The 15,362-nt window shown below is 33.4% G+C and overlaps 3 protein-coding genes and 1 long non-coding RNA gene across 6 annotated transcripts; 1 reads left to right on the top strand and 3 right to left on the bottom strand.

Moving 5' to 3' along the window:
• Window positions 1-4,680: 4,680 nt before the first annotated feature.
• Window positions 4,681-4,949, bottom strand: LOC106334163. Its single transcript, XR_001268541.1, has 2 exons — window positions 4,811-4,949; window positions 4,681-4,722 (listed from the first exon to the last, which is right to left on the bottom strand). It is a non-coding gene; the product is annotated as an uncharacterized LOC106334163 (long non-coding RNA).
• A 1,440-nt stretch (window positions 4,950-6,389) lies between these two features.
• LOC106331927 lies at window positions 6,390-7,913 on the top strand. Of its 3 annotated transcripts, XM_013770362.1 has the most exons (4): window positions 6,390-6,532; window positions 6,754-6,862; window positions 7,050-7,716; window positions 7,787-7,913. In XM_013770362.1, exons 1-4 carry the CDS (start codon window positions 6,456-6,458, stop codon window positions 7,810-7,812), a joined length of 879 nt encoding a protein of 292 aa, XP_013625816.1. In that variant the 5' UTR covers window positions 6,390-6,455; the 3' UTR covers window positions 7,813-7,913. The 3 variants fall into 3 exon arrangements, with proteins under 3 accessions (XP_013625816.1, XP_013625815.1, XP_013625817.1); XM_013770361.1 differs by having other exon boundaries at window positions 7,050-7,874; XM_013770363.1 differs by having other exon boundaries at window positions 6,443-6,532; window positions 7,054-7,835.
• A 13-nt stretch (window positions 7,914-7,926) lies between these two features.
• Window positions 7,927-9,122, bottom strand: LOC106332159 (keratin-associated protein 6-2). The gene is made up of 4 exons (XM_013770623.1): window positions 8,977-9,122; window positions 8,828-8,872; window positions 8,383-8,415; window positions 7,927-8,272 (listed from the first exon to the last, which is right to left on the bottom strand). Exons 1-4 carry the CDS (start codon window positions 9,014-9,016, stop codon window positions 8,130-8,132), a joined length of 261 nt encoding a protein of 86 aa, XP_013626077.1. The 5' UTR covers window positions 9,017-9,122; the 3' UTR covers window positions 7,927-8,129.
• Window positions 9,123-9,681: 559 nt separating this feature from the next.
• LOC106328362 lies at window positions 9,682-11,525 on the bottom strand. Its single transcript, XM_013766793.1, has 3 exons — window positions 11,004-11,525; window positions 10,555-10,905; window positions 9,682-10,483 (listed from the first exon to the last, which is right to left on the bottom strand). The coding sequence occupies exons 1-3, from the start codon at window positions 11,403-11,405 to the stop codon at window positions 9,917-9,919; spliced, it is 1,320 nt and encodes a 439-aa protein (XP_013622247.1). The 5' UTR covers window positions 11,406-11,525; the 3' UTR covers window positions 9,682-9,916.
• Window positions 11,526-15,362: the final 3,837 nt, after the last annotated feature.

The following is a 15,362-nucleotide window of genomic DNA, read 5'->3' as shown; positions in this document are numbered from 1 at the left end:
ATATGTGGCTGCTAGGTACAAATATTGAGTTTTTATATACTCGTTTGGGGATATCTGTTTTTATTCGATTATCAACATAGTTAAATTTAGTTTTTCATAACGAATTTAGATAGATATCTCGGTATACAAATTGTTTTTTAATGGTTAGTACATACCATTATTTTTAATTGTACACCAAGTTTGTTTTGAAAACAATTTTTTTTGAAATTTATAAACCGGTTTGATCATATAAAAGGTGTAAAGTACAATAATAATTTGTTTGCAATTACTAAACCAATTACTCCGTAAGCCACCAAATTGATACTATACTCCATAGGCAACATTTTAACAATTAAATTGCAATTACTAAAGATTGTTGCAATTATGAAATGAATTTCATAGAAAGATTAAACCAATTAATCTGCACGCCACAAAATGGATATTATAATCCCAGGCCTTAGATTTATTTTAAGAAACTTCATAGTGCGATATATATATATATATATATGATATGAGCACTATCAATAATCAAATGTTCAGAGTTAAATAAGGAGTCATAGTTTCGATAAATAAGAACCAAGTCCAACGAATATAATGTGACATGGTTAGTGTAAAACATAATATTAGGAATTAATGAGTTAGAGAAAATGTAAAACTACTGTGTTTTGATCAATGACATATAATTGTAATTACTGAGAAAAAATCAGGGTCATTTTCTATTTGTACTCATGTTTTAATAGATTAGATATGATAGAAACTTTGAGTTCTTTTATTTGAATAAAAATCATATCAATTAGCCCCAACTCTGTTTTTTAAATTTCACAATAATAAAAAAACTCCTAAGCATATCCAACATCCATTTGTTTTTGATTCTTCCTTCTGCTTGCTACTCCCTGTCTACCAACCACATAAACTACACTTAAAATGCCTTTCTGTGTTAGCACACCGGTAACAATTAACAATACTTGTACTGTTCAATAGGGAAAACCTTCTTAAGATTTCAGCATACTGAACCTCTGTGGTCATCTCTGTGGCGCCCTCTGTGCCATGCCTTCGTCTTCTGTATGCAAGAGATCTATACTATTATTTGCCAAGTGATTTTTCACATTTGAATTCTTTTGTTTAAAACTAGAGTGGCTAATGTCAATGATATCCTACAATCTTTTGCAAAGTGATTTTTTGCATTTTAACTCACGTTAAATTTTAGAGTGGTTAATGATACACTTAATGAATTTTTATAACAATTTATTACATAATAAAAAATAATTTTATATTTATAACATTAGATTTATATATTATATTCAATTATTGATTATAAATTAATAAAATTTAATGTCAAAAAAACATATTAAAAAATGTAAACATATTGTGTTGTCATCTCGAAGTAATATTTTATGTTATAAAAGTTAAAAACTTAAGATATAAAAAAGTTTATAGTTAAATATTAATTAATTAATTTTTTTTATAAAACATACTCCCTCTGTTTTTAAAAGATGCATATTCTAGACTTTTCACATATATTAAGAAAACTCATTAAATATGCATTGTTTTTTGTGAATAACAATTTTTCATAATTTTTAGCCAATAGAAATTCAATAAACACCATTAATTTTTTTGAAACTTACAATTTTTCATAAAATCATACATTGAAAAGGTAAAAAATGTATCTTTTTGAAACAAATTTTTTTCCAGAACATACATCTTTTAGGAACGGAGGGAGTATATATTTTGATGAAAAATTGTCATATATAAATATTTACTGTTTGCTTAAAAATTTTTGAAAACATAAGATGTCACATTTAATTATAATAATACATAACTAATAAGTATTCATAAGATTATTGGAATAAATATGTATGGGAAGCTCAAACACTTCCTCTGGAAAAAACAAAAACAAAGCCATTCTCGTGGGCGAGAACTTAATTCGAAGAGGGATTGAAGTGGAAGGCAGATGTAAGAGATGCGGTGTGCTGGAAACAGATCGCCATGTGTTCTTTTAGTGTTCCTTTGCATCTCGGGTTTGGGAGCTGATACATGTTATGTATAAACCGGCTCATGGTTCAATCTCAACACCAGTCTCGCTGATCCTAGCTTGTCGTCGCATGGTTAACCTACCACCCTCAGTTCTGAGCGTCACTGATCTATATCCCTGGGTGTTTTGGTTTCTTTGGTTAGCAAGAGATAAAATCATGTTTGAAATTTGAGATGACTGAACAGGAGGTAGCTATTCTGGCTCTGAAAGAAACAAGGATTTGGCAGGAAGCTCAACTTGGAAATTGCACATCGACTAGAAATAGAGTGCTATCAGTGTGTGGAGCGTTGCAGATTAAACAATGCTTTGTGAATGCTGCTTGGAATGCAACCACAAGAGGAGGATGATTTAGTTGCATTTTCTAGGACCTTTCAAACAACAACATTCTCCACCAAACTTCATCAAACCGTTGCTTTGTCGGTTCTGTTTTCATAGCAAAAGGTATAGCGATTAAAACTGCTCTCACGGAAGCAGTTAGCTTGGGATTAAAAACTCTGGCTGTTTGGTCAGATTCACAATATTTTATAACAGACATCTAAAGATAGTCGAAGCACAAGGAGTGTTGTTTGATATCGAGTTTTTATGTATTTTCTTTTCATCTATTTCATTTCATCATGTACCGAGACTTAACAACGCTGAAGAAGATGCTTTGGCTAAGTTGGCTTTGCTGAACCTCCCTAAATATGTTTGAGTTTAACTATTTCAATGAAGGTTTGTTTAAAAAAGGACTGACCATCTAAATCTTGCAACACAATATTTGTGTGTTGATTTCTTTCCTCGTCGCAATTCTCTATGGTCTTCAACTGTATGTTGGTGCCAACATTCTCAAGAGCAAACATGTTAACTTTCTCATTCACCTTAATTAAATGAACAAAAAATTAATATCCAAAGGCTAAAAAATTGTATAATACACAATGGGAAAAATGTCGTTTTAATCATCAACTTTCAAATTTGGTTGATATAACGCACTAACTTTTTGGTAAACCAAAAAAACACTCAATTGTGAAAGCTTCCTTGGTTTAGTGGTTAGACAAAGGGTTTATTAATGCTTCTACATCAATAGATTTGAGTTTCGAGTCCCAGAGAAAGCAGAATTATGTAAATTAATAGTGAAAATGCTTACAAGAGATCTGCAGTATGGCGCAAAGAGTACCGTCAAGCGTGAATCTGATAGGGCAGCCCAGGTGATACAGTTAGACGTGAATTTTCATAAGGCAGGTATAATTGCCGGCTGCAGAATCGTCTATAATATTTTTCATATTTTGTAATTAACATAATTATCCAACATTAAAAAACACTCAATTTTTGTCGACAAGCCATAAATAAACTTTCGTTGACCATATTATTTTAGTCAATAATTATATTTGACTAGCAGTATGCCTAAAATGACTTTTAAAGTTGATGATTTTTTGGCAAAATATAAATCAACACCTTTTCAATATTTTAAATATTGAAAACATATTTTAAATAACTATAACACTAATAAATACAATTATAAATAAGAAATAATTCAAACCAAAAATATAAAAGTTTTTAGTTTCTCAAAGTAAAAAATTCTATAGTTTTCATTTATATTCTATAATAATTAGTTAACATATTGTTAATTGAGTATTTAGTTATAAAATGATTATGAAAAACTTTTATAATTATTTACGATCAATTTAATAACTATTTATATAATTTTATTTGGAATATGTTTATAATTTTACTGTCGAAAGATTTGTTAGTGAAATGCTAATTCAACTTTTGATTATCAAACAAAAAAATTACCGGTTGCTGGATTCTTCATGATTCTTTATGTATAATAAATATCTTTTAACTTTTTTATATAATTTCTACAAATGTGTTGCAAGATTCCAAAATGTTGCTACATCATTGGAATCATGAAGAATACATATAACAATAATTTTATTCTTTTGAGAAAAAAATAATAATAATATTATTCAAACAATATTAAAATTTTGGACAATTAAATCATGAAGAATATTTGAATTAGGATTATACGAATAGTTACAAAAAGTGACATAATTATCATAAATAATTATATAATTTCTTGATAATTATTTAATAAATAGTTATTAAACTAATGATATATTAACTTATTATTCTAGAATATAAATAAAAATTATATAAATTCATTTTAGGCCTATTGTTAGTCAACTATAGCCGTTGACTAGCGATATGACTAAAATGATATGGTCAAGAAAAATTATGATTAAAATAGCGTGTCAACAAAAATTGAGTGTTTATTTTTTGGTATGAATAAAAATTAATGCTTTATTTCAACCAAATTTGAATGTTCACTCCTTAGAAAACAATCTTCCCAATGAACAGCTGAATCTGGGTTTGGGTTTGTCACATAGGGCTACACACAAAGGAATACACAGAGGAACGCGACGCCTATCATCTTCTTCTTTGATCTTGTTGATGTAAGCTCTTAGTTGGCGATCGTTCCGTATATCGACCGGTGGAGTGTTCTGTATCATGGGTTTCGAACATCTCGCAGCCAATGGAATTCCATAGCTGAGTGCAATGTCTTTATCAGGGACATCCAAATCTTCGGTAATAATGTTAACTAAAACATCGAAAGCAACGTTTTGATCAATCTCGGAAAGTGATCCCAATCTTGTGGTATCTACTACAAACTCCCATTGAGCCCTGTCATTTTGTATCCATTTTCCACAGATAGAATAGATCTCCACCATGTTTTCCTGGAACAAAACGAAAAGCTTAGCAAAAGAACGATCATGCCTTGTTATATTCATGGAAAATATGAACAAGACTTCAATAGTGTCCTACCTAAGATTATTATGATCAGAGAAGAAGGTGGGAGTGTTTCTGATTGGTGACGACGGAAACGTTCAGGTTCGGAGATGATGAATTCGATAGTCTAATGATCGATGAGGATCAAGTGGAGAACCCTGAACTTGAAATCTAATTGGCCATGCTCAATGAAATTATTCGATTATCAAGTGTAAGAGATTACTATAAATAATTGAAATCCATGTTCTTTTAGAGAAAGAAATCTATAGATTTCGCTGTGGATTATGACTAATTTCAAAGTCAAGATTTTTCTGTGGACTATGACTTTTTATTAGGAAAGAAATCTATAGATTTTGCTGTGGATTATGACGAATTTAATGACTTTTACTTTTGGGCTTTTAATATTGAAGAAACTTTAATCGATCTAAAGCCCATTTATTAGTAAACAAAAACCGAACCAGAGAGAATGATTAATTTTGAAATTATAAAACCGAACCATAGAGAGTTGGGCATCATCGGTTAATTAAAACCAACTCCAATGGTTCATTATATTTTTCACAGAGTAAAATGGTATTCTATTTTAGAGTGTAAAATAGAGCGATGAACAAAAAAAAAAAACTTAATATATATACAGAGTAAACCTATTTTTTACTTTATTATAAAATAAAAAATAGAATATCATTAGAATGTTTTTACTGTAAACTTTATTTTAGAACGCAAAATAGAGAGTTGAAGATGTCCTAAGACTATCTTCAATGGGTTTTTTTTTTTTTTCAAAAACAGAGTTGGTTGTTTACTTTATTATAAAATGATGACAAAAAAAAACGAGTTAGAGTAAACCTATTTTTTATTTTATTATAGAATGGAAAATAGAGTATTATTTAAACCCTTGTTCGGGAACGCGCTAGGCGCTAGTCGGGCGTTCGGGTTGGGCCTAGCGCCTAAAGAGAAAATCGGGGATTAATCGGAAATTATGCGGGGTGGAATTTTTAGATGGTTTACTGTGTTATAAAACATGTTAATCTTTAATTGTGTATAACATTAATACATTTTCATGTTTAAGATTGTATAAAACACACAAATAGAATATATAAACTTAATATAGTGTAATTTTTCATCAAAATTATGAATATAAATGATATTTATAAAATTTTAGATCAAATAAAAAAATAGAAAATATTATTAAAAATAAAATAAAAATAAAAATAAAAAAATAAAAAAATAAATAAAAAAATAGATTAGGCGGTCGCCTAGGCGGCTAGACGGTCATTTAAGCGGTCTAGGCGGAAAAAATCGGATATCCAATTTTTTTAACCGATTTGGCATAAATCGGGGCGTAAGAATGACGCGTAGCGCGTAGACGGCTAGGCGGCCGATTTTTTAAACATGGATTTAAACAAACTCTATTTTAATGTGAAAAACAGAATGAGTCGGACATGGCCAACTCACTATTTGTGTAACTGGGTTTGTCTAGAACTAATCAACTAACAAACCAAACGTTACTAATATTAATTATGGCACGTGCCTGTAACGAAAGGCGGGTAATCAATTTGGCTATTCGATGAACGTTGCTCTCTTCGATTCATCGTCTCATTTCCCCCATTTCAATCTCTCTCTCTCTCTCTCTTCCTTTATTTCTTCGAAGACTATTATCCCCCTTAGGTTCATCTTCGACAGAGAAATGACGACGAGTTTGGATCGGTGGGAGAAGGATCCTTTCTTTGCCGCTGCTGAAGAAGTTCAGGAATCTGCCGACAGGTTCCGTTTTTTTTAGATTTCATTCTCATACATTTTTGTTACCACAACTTTCATTGTTCGTGATGTAATGTAGATTTCTTTCTTGCTTCATGTTAAGGGATTTGTATTCAAAACAAACAAGTTTTTTTTGTTTATAGATCTTTGAATTCACATTTGATCAAAAAAAAAAAAAAAAAGATCTTTGAATTCACACAATGTGTTTATCTTGGATTGATGTGAAGGATGGAGTCAGCTTACAGGTCATGGATCAAGCGAGGCTCTTCGAATGTATGGGACTCTGATCAGCTTCACAGGGGCCTTCACGCTGCTCTTGGAACCACCAAATGGCAGGTTTCTATTCTTTCTTCCCTTCTTTGGGATCTCGCATTAGCTTTGCCCGTGGACGTAGCCAATTTAGTGAACCACATTAAATTTCCATGTTGTTTGGTTTATGACGTTTATTCATCTGTTTCCGCGTCCATTAATTGAATCTATCTCCTTTTCTAGCTCCGTTATAATATGTATGTTTTTGTTGTAGTTAGATGAATTCCAACGAGCTGTTAAATCTAGCTACGACAATCGTCTAAATGACGAAACTCAAGATAGGCATCGGGAGTTTACTTTCGTGATGGAGACTCAAGTTGCGAAGATAGAGAAATCTCTCAAGGAAGCTGATGATGGCAAAGGAACTCCGAGATGGGTGCGTTTGGACGAAGATGATCGTAACGAGCTTGCTCTCTTCTTGACTGGACCGTCTGAGTCTGAAAAGAAACAAGCAAAGACGCAAGGTCATAGGAGAACGGCCAGTGCTACTCCTGACATCGGTGCTTGGAACATTGCGGTTTCCAAAGACGGGTTATTACAGAAATCTTCTGGTGAGCCACCGGTTCGACCTCCACGGAAAGTTCCAAGCGTCTCCGGGTTCTTGAATTTTATGGAGCCTGGCTCCAAAAATTGCGTTAGGAAGTGGAAGGCCTTGGATCGACAAGGAGACTCTGATGCTGTGTTGTTATTGCCCATCCAAGCGAACCAGGTAAGATCTCCAAACAAGAGTTGTATGGAGTGTGAAGAGGATTGTTATGAGAAGCAGCTTCACGGTTGGTATGGAGCTATACAGAGGCAGCTTCAACGGTCACAGTATCGAATGAGATATAGTAAAACCGTTCAAGCTACGATTTGGATTCTTCTTTTACTTTTTCTTATAGGTAAATATTTACTAAACCGAACTTTCTTCCCCCTCTGCAAGTTCATTAGTATTTGAGATTTGGCTTGCAGTGGTAGTCGCAACGCATGCAATGTAGAAGACAGGTATGAATACGACGCTGGAGAGTTCATTCATCTTCGTTATGAGACGGATTTGGCAAAGTCTACATGCTTACTGTACAGTAGTATTATCACTGAGTTTGATTCTCTTGTAACATAGAAATGCATTTTTTTTTGGTTCGAGTAAACAACATTCTAGTTTTGAACATATGTTTTGTAAAACAGAAATGCATTCTTGATTTTGATTATTTGAAATATGATTCTTATTGAGAAATAAGAAAAAAGTCGTAACATTTTTTTCTTAAATCCGAGCGGAGTTTTTCTCAGTGATTTGGGATGGGAAGTTTCCAGGCTGCTAAGCGTTTTTGGACATGTTTTCAACTTTACCATCCTTCTCTAGCTCGACGCCTTGAAAGGTAAGCCTAGATGATCGGTAGTGACTACCAAAGGCAGTTCCAAAACCCCACCCGAGGCCTAAACCCACTCCGCAACCTCCACCTTCAAATACAATATGGCATTATGAGGAGTTTTGTAACTAGAGACTTGATGAGAGATTAAGCAATCATGTGCTCGTGTAGAGAAGAAGCAAATATGTATCAAAAGCTTACCTACACCAACGCCTAAAACATTCAAAGGCATTCCTGCAAGAAAAGCAAACATAAATAAATCTCTAATTCAGCAGCCATTGATACATATTAATGTCTGTGAGTGCCTGTTAGTGTCCGTCACTGGCAAGGAATGACTCTACCTAGTGAAACGTTTTGGAATATGATCATGATACTAAACAAACAGAGAGCAATGTGCATTGTACATCCCAAAGCCAGAGTATATATTCTCAATGGAAAACAATCTACCAGTAAAAAAGTATTTGGTTTGATTTGATCTCAGCTTTCCCAAATGCTAACGAAGTCTACAACAAGTCAAAATAGGCATTGTCTCTTTGATTGATTATTCAAGAAACCGACTTATAATCTCGTCGTCCTTAGCTCAGTAAAATCTACTCCCTTGGTTTCAATTTCAAGTGAAAAAACCAGAAAGAAATTGTGAACGAACCTCCAAAACCCCAGCCAACGCCAAATCCACAGCCAACGCCGAATCCTATAAATTCCATATAATAATAACATAATTACAGAGTCGAATTTAAAAAAAAAAAAAGACAAGAGGAAATAAAGAGGAGAAACAATTGCGAATTGGGCGAATACCGAATCCAACACCGACTCCAGTGAAGTCAGAGAGCACCATTATCTTCTTCACAGCAATGAGAGAGAATGGTGAGTGATTAAGGAATCGATAATTGAGGTGAATTTGAGTTAAAGTCCAAGAGGATTACCTTTGTTTTTTTAGTGCTATAAATCAGACGGAAGAAGAGAATGAGGCGAAACCAAGTTTGATCAGCGATGCCGGTTAATCTGTAAAGTGCGAACCGGCCTGCCTACCTTTTACTAACCGGTTATCATCAACTGACTTATCAACCTCCCTTTTTTTTAACACATACTCTTATGAGATAAACCTCTATTATATTAACCTGCTTAACTTTAAGAATTTCTTTTTTGGTTAAACCAAAACTTATAGTATGATTTATGTGGGTTGTATAAGAAACTTAGGTTTTCGATAGTGATAGTGAACCGGTGATGCTAATCTACCTGCGAACAAATTTCTGATATTCATTTACCATTTGTAAAAATCTTGTTAACAAACGGATAACTCGGTTTGGATAGTTTAGGAGCAAAGACAAATCATACGCTGGTTTATTTATGCTACAATTCATCAGATCCGGTCAGATCACTACACTGCATTGAAACAAGGCTAGTTAGGTGAAAGAAACAACATTTTGTGCTACATGCTTGCTTCTGTCATTGTATTTGAAACTATATTTTATCAAAATGAAACTGGACTGACTTCCTAAGTTGATAATGAAAAATAGCCCTCGAATAGAGACTACACAATTCCTCTTACATTATGCAGCAAAGACTAGTATACTCTCCTGCGCTCTATTTACATCTTCTTCAACCAAACTTCCTACAAGAATTTGGCTTCAACAATAATAGCAAACTAGAAGAATAAATCCATCTAAAGATTTCATTTGAATGTTCTTTATACACATTGATCTCCTGCACCCCCAACTTCACTATAAACCTGGCATCAGCCATAATTATGTCGGGTAGCTACTGAACCATGCTGCAATGTCTTAATCTTGGGGCCTTGAGACAACTCTTCAACGTGGGAATCGAACCTGAGTTCAGAAGGTGGAATGAAGCAGTCCATAGACAAACCAGGGACATTGAACGCAATCTCATCGATCACCCACGCTTCTTGCATTGTGGTCTTAGTGTTATGCCCCGACGACATATCTCCAAACCTTAGTAGCGTCGCCACTGATCTACCGGAGTGAGCTATCACAATACCTTCGACAGGCTTGTAGTCTTCTAAGTACGAATTGATAGTCGTCTCCCAGTAAACCGCTTCGCCTCCTATGTTCTGGATCCTGGTTAGCTGCGAGTCTTCCAAGTGAACAAGAAGACCGGTCTTTTGGCTGAAGTAACCAAACAAAGTATGTCTTATAGTCTCTGATGCACCTTCGCTTCTAGCTTTGAGTGTTGCCGGGTCTGCACATAGCTTGAGGATGAAACAGTCTTCTCCATCGATCTTTTTCTCTCCTATGCATCTTGCACTCGCAAACATATTCGCTGTTGTTCTCGGATCAAGCCCCTGAAAGCACACAATTTAATCATTTAATCAAGAAAAAATAAAAAACAGCATGAGCATATATATGGCTTTACCTGAAGAGCCCGTCGCAACGGTCTAACGGGACCTTTAGCAGCATGAGGGCCAAGCCACGGTGTGTGTCTCCACACAAGCTTCCCGTCACAACCCGCTAAAACCTTACTCCCACCAAGAACAAGCTCCATGTACCACATGTCAGGACTCATATGCCACAACACAAACCCTCCAGACTCAACAGCTTTCGACGAATTGCTCTTGCTCTTTGAACCCTTCGAGCCAGTCTCAAACTCAGACGCCACCGTCCTGATTCTCCCCATCACGTAACCGTTTTGCACTGAGCTGTGAAGCTTATAACCACCTGACGCAGCCGTGTACTGCTGGAGAATGTACTGCGCAGAGGAGGTTTCCTGAAACACGCAGTAGATTTTTTTGTCAAGATCTGATATATGGGCCTCGGAGGCCCAATAATCTTAAACACACAGTGAATTAGAAGTTAGAAGCTGACCATGGGAGTGTTCTTGATGCTGAGGTGAGGAAGGAGATCCAGAGCGCTGACGTGGACAGGACCTAGCGGCGCGCCGAGAACTCCGAGGAGAAGCCTCAGATCCGTGCGTTTGAAGCCGGAGGAGGAGGAAACAGACGGCGGAGCAACCGGGAGCTGACATTTCATCCAATTGTACCACCGCCTCTCGATCCTCGAGTAGTCTCCGCTGCTCCCGGAGTCTTCTCCGTCCGGATCGGGACCTTCTATGACCGGAGGAAGCATCTCGGACACGTGGCGGTCGGGCTGGGAGACGTAGCGGCCTTTGCGGCGGCGGATGATGATGGGGGAGACGGCTCTGACGGGGCTCTTGGAGCGTGATCGGCGGGAATGTGACTTGGAGAACAAGCCGTGCTTCTTATCCATAGCTTTGAAGGAGGAGGAAGTGTGTTAGTGAGGGAGAGAGGAAGGAGGTTTGGTGGTAAAAGCTTTGAGGAAAGGGAAAGAGAATTGTTGCGTTGAAGGGAAGGTTGCATATAAATTCTCCAACTTAATTCATGTATTTAATTTAAGGTTAATTAGCAATTTCGGTTTTTTTTTTGCTTTTATTTAAGGTTGCAAATCACAGAAAATATGAATTTTTTTTTTTTTAAAGGGAAATATGATACGAAGGGAAATTGCACCCTGTATACAAAAAAAAAAAAAAATACACTTAACTAACTAAAACTCCCCCAAACTCCTCCAAAGTCTCCCCTCCCTCCTACTTTCTCTTCTTATTTCCCAAAATCTAATTGGAAAATAAACTAGGATAGCACTAAAAAAATTATGTCACAAATATAGACTCTAATGATTAAAATAATCAAAATGTTTCATGAAAGAGGTAAATATACACTTATACCTCTATGGTTAACTAATCAAAACCTTAGAATTTAAAGTTAATGGGTGGAAATTTGAGATTGAGATTTGAGATTTTATAAAATAAAAAATAAATATTAAAAATTTAAAAATAAAAATTTTAAAAATAGTTTCAAAAAGTATTTTCGAATTACAAAAAGAAAATTTGAAAAAAAATCAAAAATAAATTTTTGATTTTTTTTTTTAAAATTTGAAAACATATAATCTAAAACTATAAAAAAATTATTTTTTTAATTTTTTTAAATTTTTTTTATATATATATATTTAGGGCATTATGATTATTTTACCTATTAAATGAAACATTTTGTTCATTTTCCTCCTTGTAATCTATTTTTGTGATCAAAACTTGAAAATTATCTATTTAGGAGAATTGCCCAATCTAATTTTCCTTATTTTTTTGGCTATTATTTTTTTTTATATATCTAGGGTATTATGATCCTTTTACCTATTAAATGAAATATTTTGGTCATTTTTCTCTTTTTAATCTATTTTTGTGATCAAAACTTGAAAATTGTCTATTTAGAAGAATTGTCTAATCTAATTTTCCTTATTTTTTTGGTTATTTAGCAAATAAGCCCAAATATGAATTCTTATATTGCATAAAACAATTGTTGCCTTCTTCTTCATTTTTTTAGCAACTACAATTGTTGTCTTCTTTCTCTCATGTCTACATATAGTTCTTCATTGGACAATAGGAAAAAAGTGAGAGAGGAAGAATGTGTTTGCGTGTTTGCTTTAAATCCCTCAGGTGTTGTGCACAAAAAAAGAAGAAGAAAAATTTAAGGTGTAAGTGACTTTTAAGTTAAAATAGATTTAACCACTATTTGGATGTTTTAGTTAAAAATAAACTTATATTTGGATGAGCTTTGAATATTCATTGAGCTTTTTCAAAAAATATTCATTCAGCTATTTATAATCTAAAACATGTGTTTAATTGTATTTTTAAGTGTTTAATCTTCTCTATTAATTCATATATGTATCTGGATTTAGTAGAATTAGTGTATTTAGGGATTTCAGAGCAATTTTTAGATCATTAGTAAACTATGTTAATTTTTTTTAGTATGGGCTTGGATTTACTTTTGAGAAAAAGACAAAAATAGCACTAAATCAAGTTTTTGTTCCCAAACTAGCACTCAAGGTCAAAAGTCACAAAAATAGCACTTAATGTTTTATCAAAAGTCACAAACTTAGGGTTTAGAGTTAAATGGTGGGGTTTAGGATTTAGGGTTTAGGGTTTAGAGTTGAGAAATGAGGTTTTGGGGATAAGATTTCAAATTTTGAAAAATAAAAAAATTAAAATTTTCAAAGGATAAACTTAGAAAGATGCTATTTTGGTCATTTTAGTTTTTGAGTGCTATTTTTGTGATATAAACTTAGAAAAGTGCTATTTTGGAGATTTGACCTTTACTTTTCAAAGACATGGAGTTTCTGTACAAGCTTGTTGTCTAAGAAGTTCATACATTTCAAACGAAAAAGGGTCAAGGTTATTTATATCACCAGTGTATAATAAATATGATTTGCTTTATATAGTTTCGTCGTGGTATCAATCTTTAATGAATGCATGCCCATTGATTAGAGATCGTTTTCAGTTACAATTCTCACTTAAAGACTGATATCTATACTCAAACAATTATATGTATATATATATATATATATACTCAATTCAAAGTTTTCTTTATTACTCACAGTCTCACATAATACATAACATATATAGATTGTCAATACATAACACTAGCTTCTAGTCAAATTTACTGTTTGGGTTCTGTTGGTTTTCATTTTAAGTTATCTGGAGAAAATTATAATAAAGCTATGAAGTTTAGTATTTTTCCTAATTTATCATTTAATAATTTCCCCATCCATCCGGTATTAGAGCATTGTAGCGACCTAAGATTGCATTATATTGACGTAAAAGACCACTATTACATATAAAAAATCTCAAAGTTCAGTTTAACCAAGTAAGTTTAGTTACTAATGGTCTTGTTGATTATTATAGGTCTCATTCAGCGTATGTGTCTTGATATTGCTCAACCTTAAACTAGTTATAAAATACAAAGAGTTCAACCTTTTTTTAATCAAGTGGTGGTAGCCTGATATTAATCTTTGAAATTCAATGTCAACCTGTTAGTTTTGAGTTCAATCCGTGGTAGAAACTAAGTTATCAATGTGTGGTCGTTCTTGGTTTGAGCTTTCTGATTAGTCAACTCTATAGCATTGAGCGCATTTTTCTCCAGACCGATAGAAGAAGATAGATCAAAAAGAAACTATTATCAAATAAAAAACAAAGAGCTCAATTAATTCTTAAAGATATTTATAATTGCATGCGTTTATAATTTTTTTTACCGCGTAATATGGTGAGTTTCCCTTGGTACAATTCTTAAAGTCTCCTCTTGCTCGTGCATATAATCATCAATATGTGTTTTTTTCCTTCCTCCTTTTCTATTATTTATTAAATGTTAGTCTTTCACTTTGACAGAATTCGTTAAAAATATATTATATTAAATGAATAATATATGCACATTATTATATTATACTTTATCTTCTTCTTTTTTTATCAAAATATTATACTTTATCTAAAAGCAGCATAAATCAGTGAGCAATTAGCCTTAAAGGACACGAAAGGCATGCACTTAGAGATGAAAATTAAAGTTAGAACAAAGCAATTGAGTGTGATGATGCTAAAAACAATACACAGTAGTCTGGTATGCATGAGCATGAGGATAAGCCACCAAAAGTCAAACATAACGCAAGATTATAAAAATAATTTTGCTTTTGTGAAGTTTTTAATTTGTTAAATTCATGGGACCAAGTTAGAAAATACGATGTTTGTTTTGTTGCTCATTAGCATCTTTAACCTCTCAATAACCATTTTCGGTGGTACTTATAGACTCTCAAATGCCCTTTTGTATATTCAATAACTCTAAAGATGTCAAATACTACATAATTACAATTTATTAATAAACTTTAAAATAAAAACAAAAACATGTGTAAATATGCTTTGCATCGATAATAAACTAGCTAGCTACTATTATAATATAGAACCACTTCATTGTGATATAGAAGTTAGAACTCCACGTTCATTATACATTAAATATCATAGTAGTAGTGAAGAAGAAGCCTATATATACCAATGACCCACTTGAGCGGACGATCATTAGCTTTTATGAAAAAACTTAGGCATGGACGTTCGGGTACCAGTTGGCATTCAGATCGGATTTTTCGGGTTTTCAGATTTTCGGATTTACGCTTCTAGGTCCCATACTAAAATTTTATTAGTACGGATCGGGTTCGGATAATAACACTTCGGGTTCGGTTCAAAATTGTATTGCATCATAAAACCCATAAAGTAATCATATATCGTACGGATTCGGGTTATATCGGTTCGGTTCGGATCTAACCAAAGTAAAAAACAAAATTTTTGAAGTAAAACATAAAGAAAAACATCTAAATTAAATAAAAATTAATCTATCA

This window comes from Brassica oleracea, chromosome C3 (assembly GCF_000695525.1).
Source record: "Brassica oleracea var. oleracea cultivar TO1000 chromosome C3, BOL, whole genome shotgun sequence".
NCBI lineage: Eukaryota > Viridiplantae > Streptophyta > Magnoliopsida > Brassicales > Brassicaceae > Brassica > Brassica oleracea.
The sequence above is the reverse complement of the archived record's forward strand: the minus strand, read 5'-3'. Positions and strand labels throughout refer to the sequence as shown.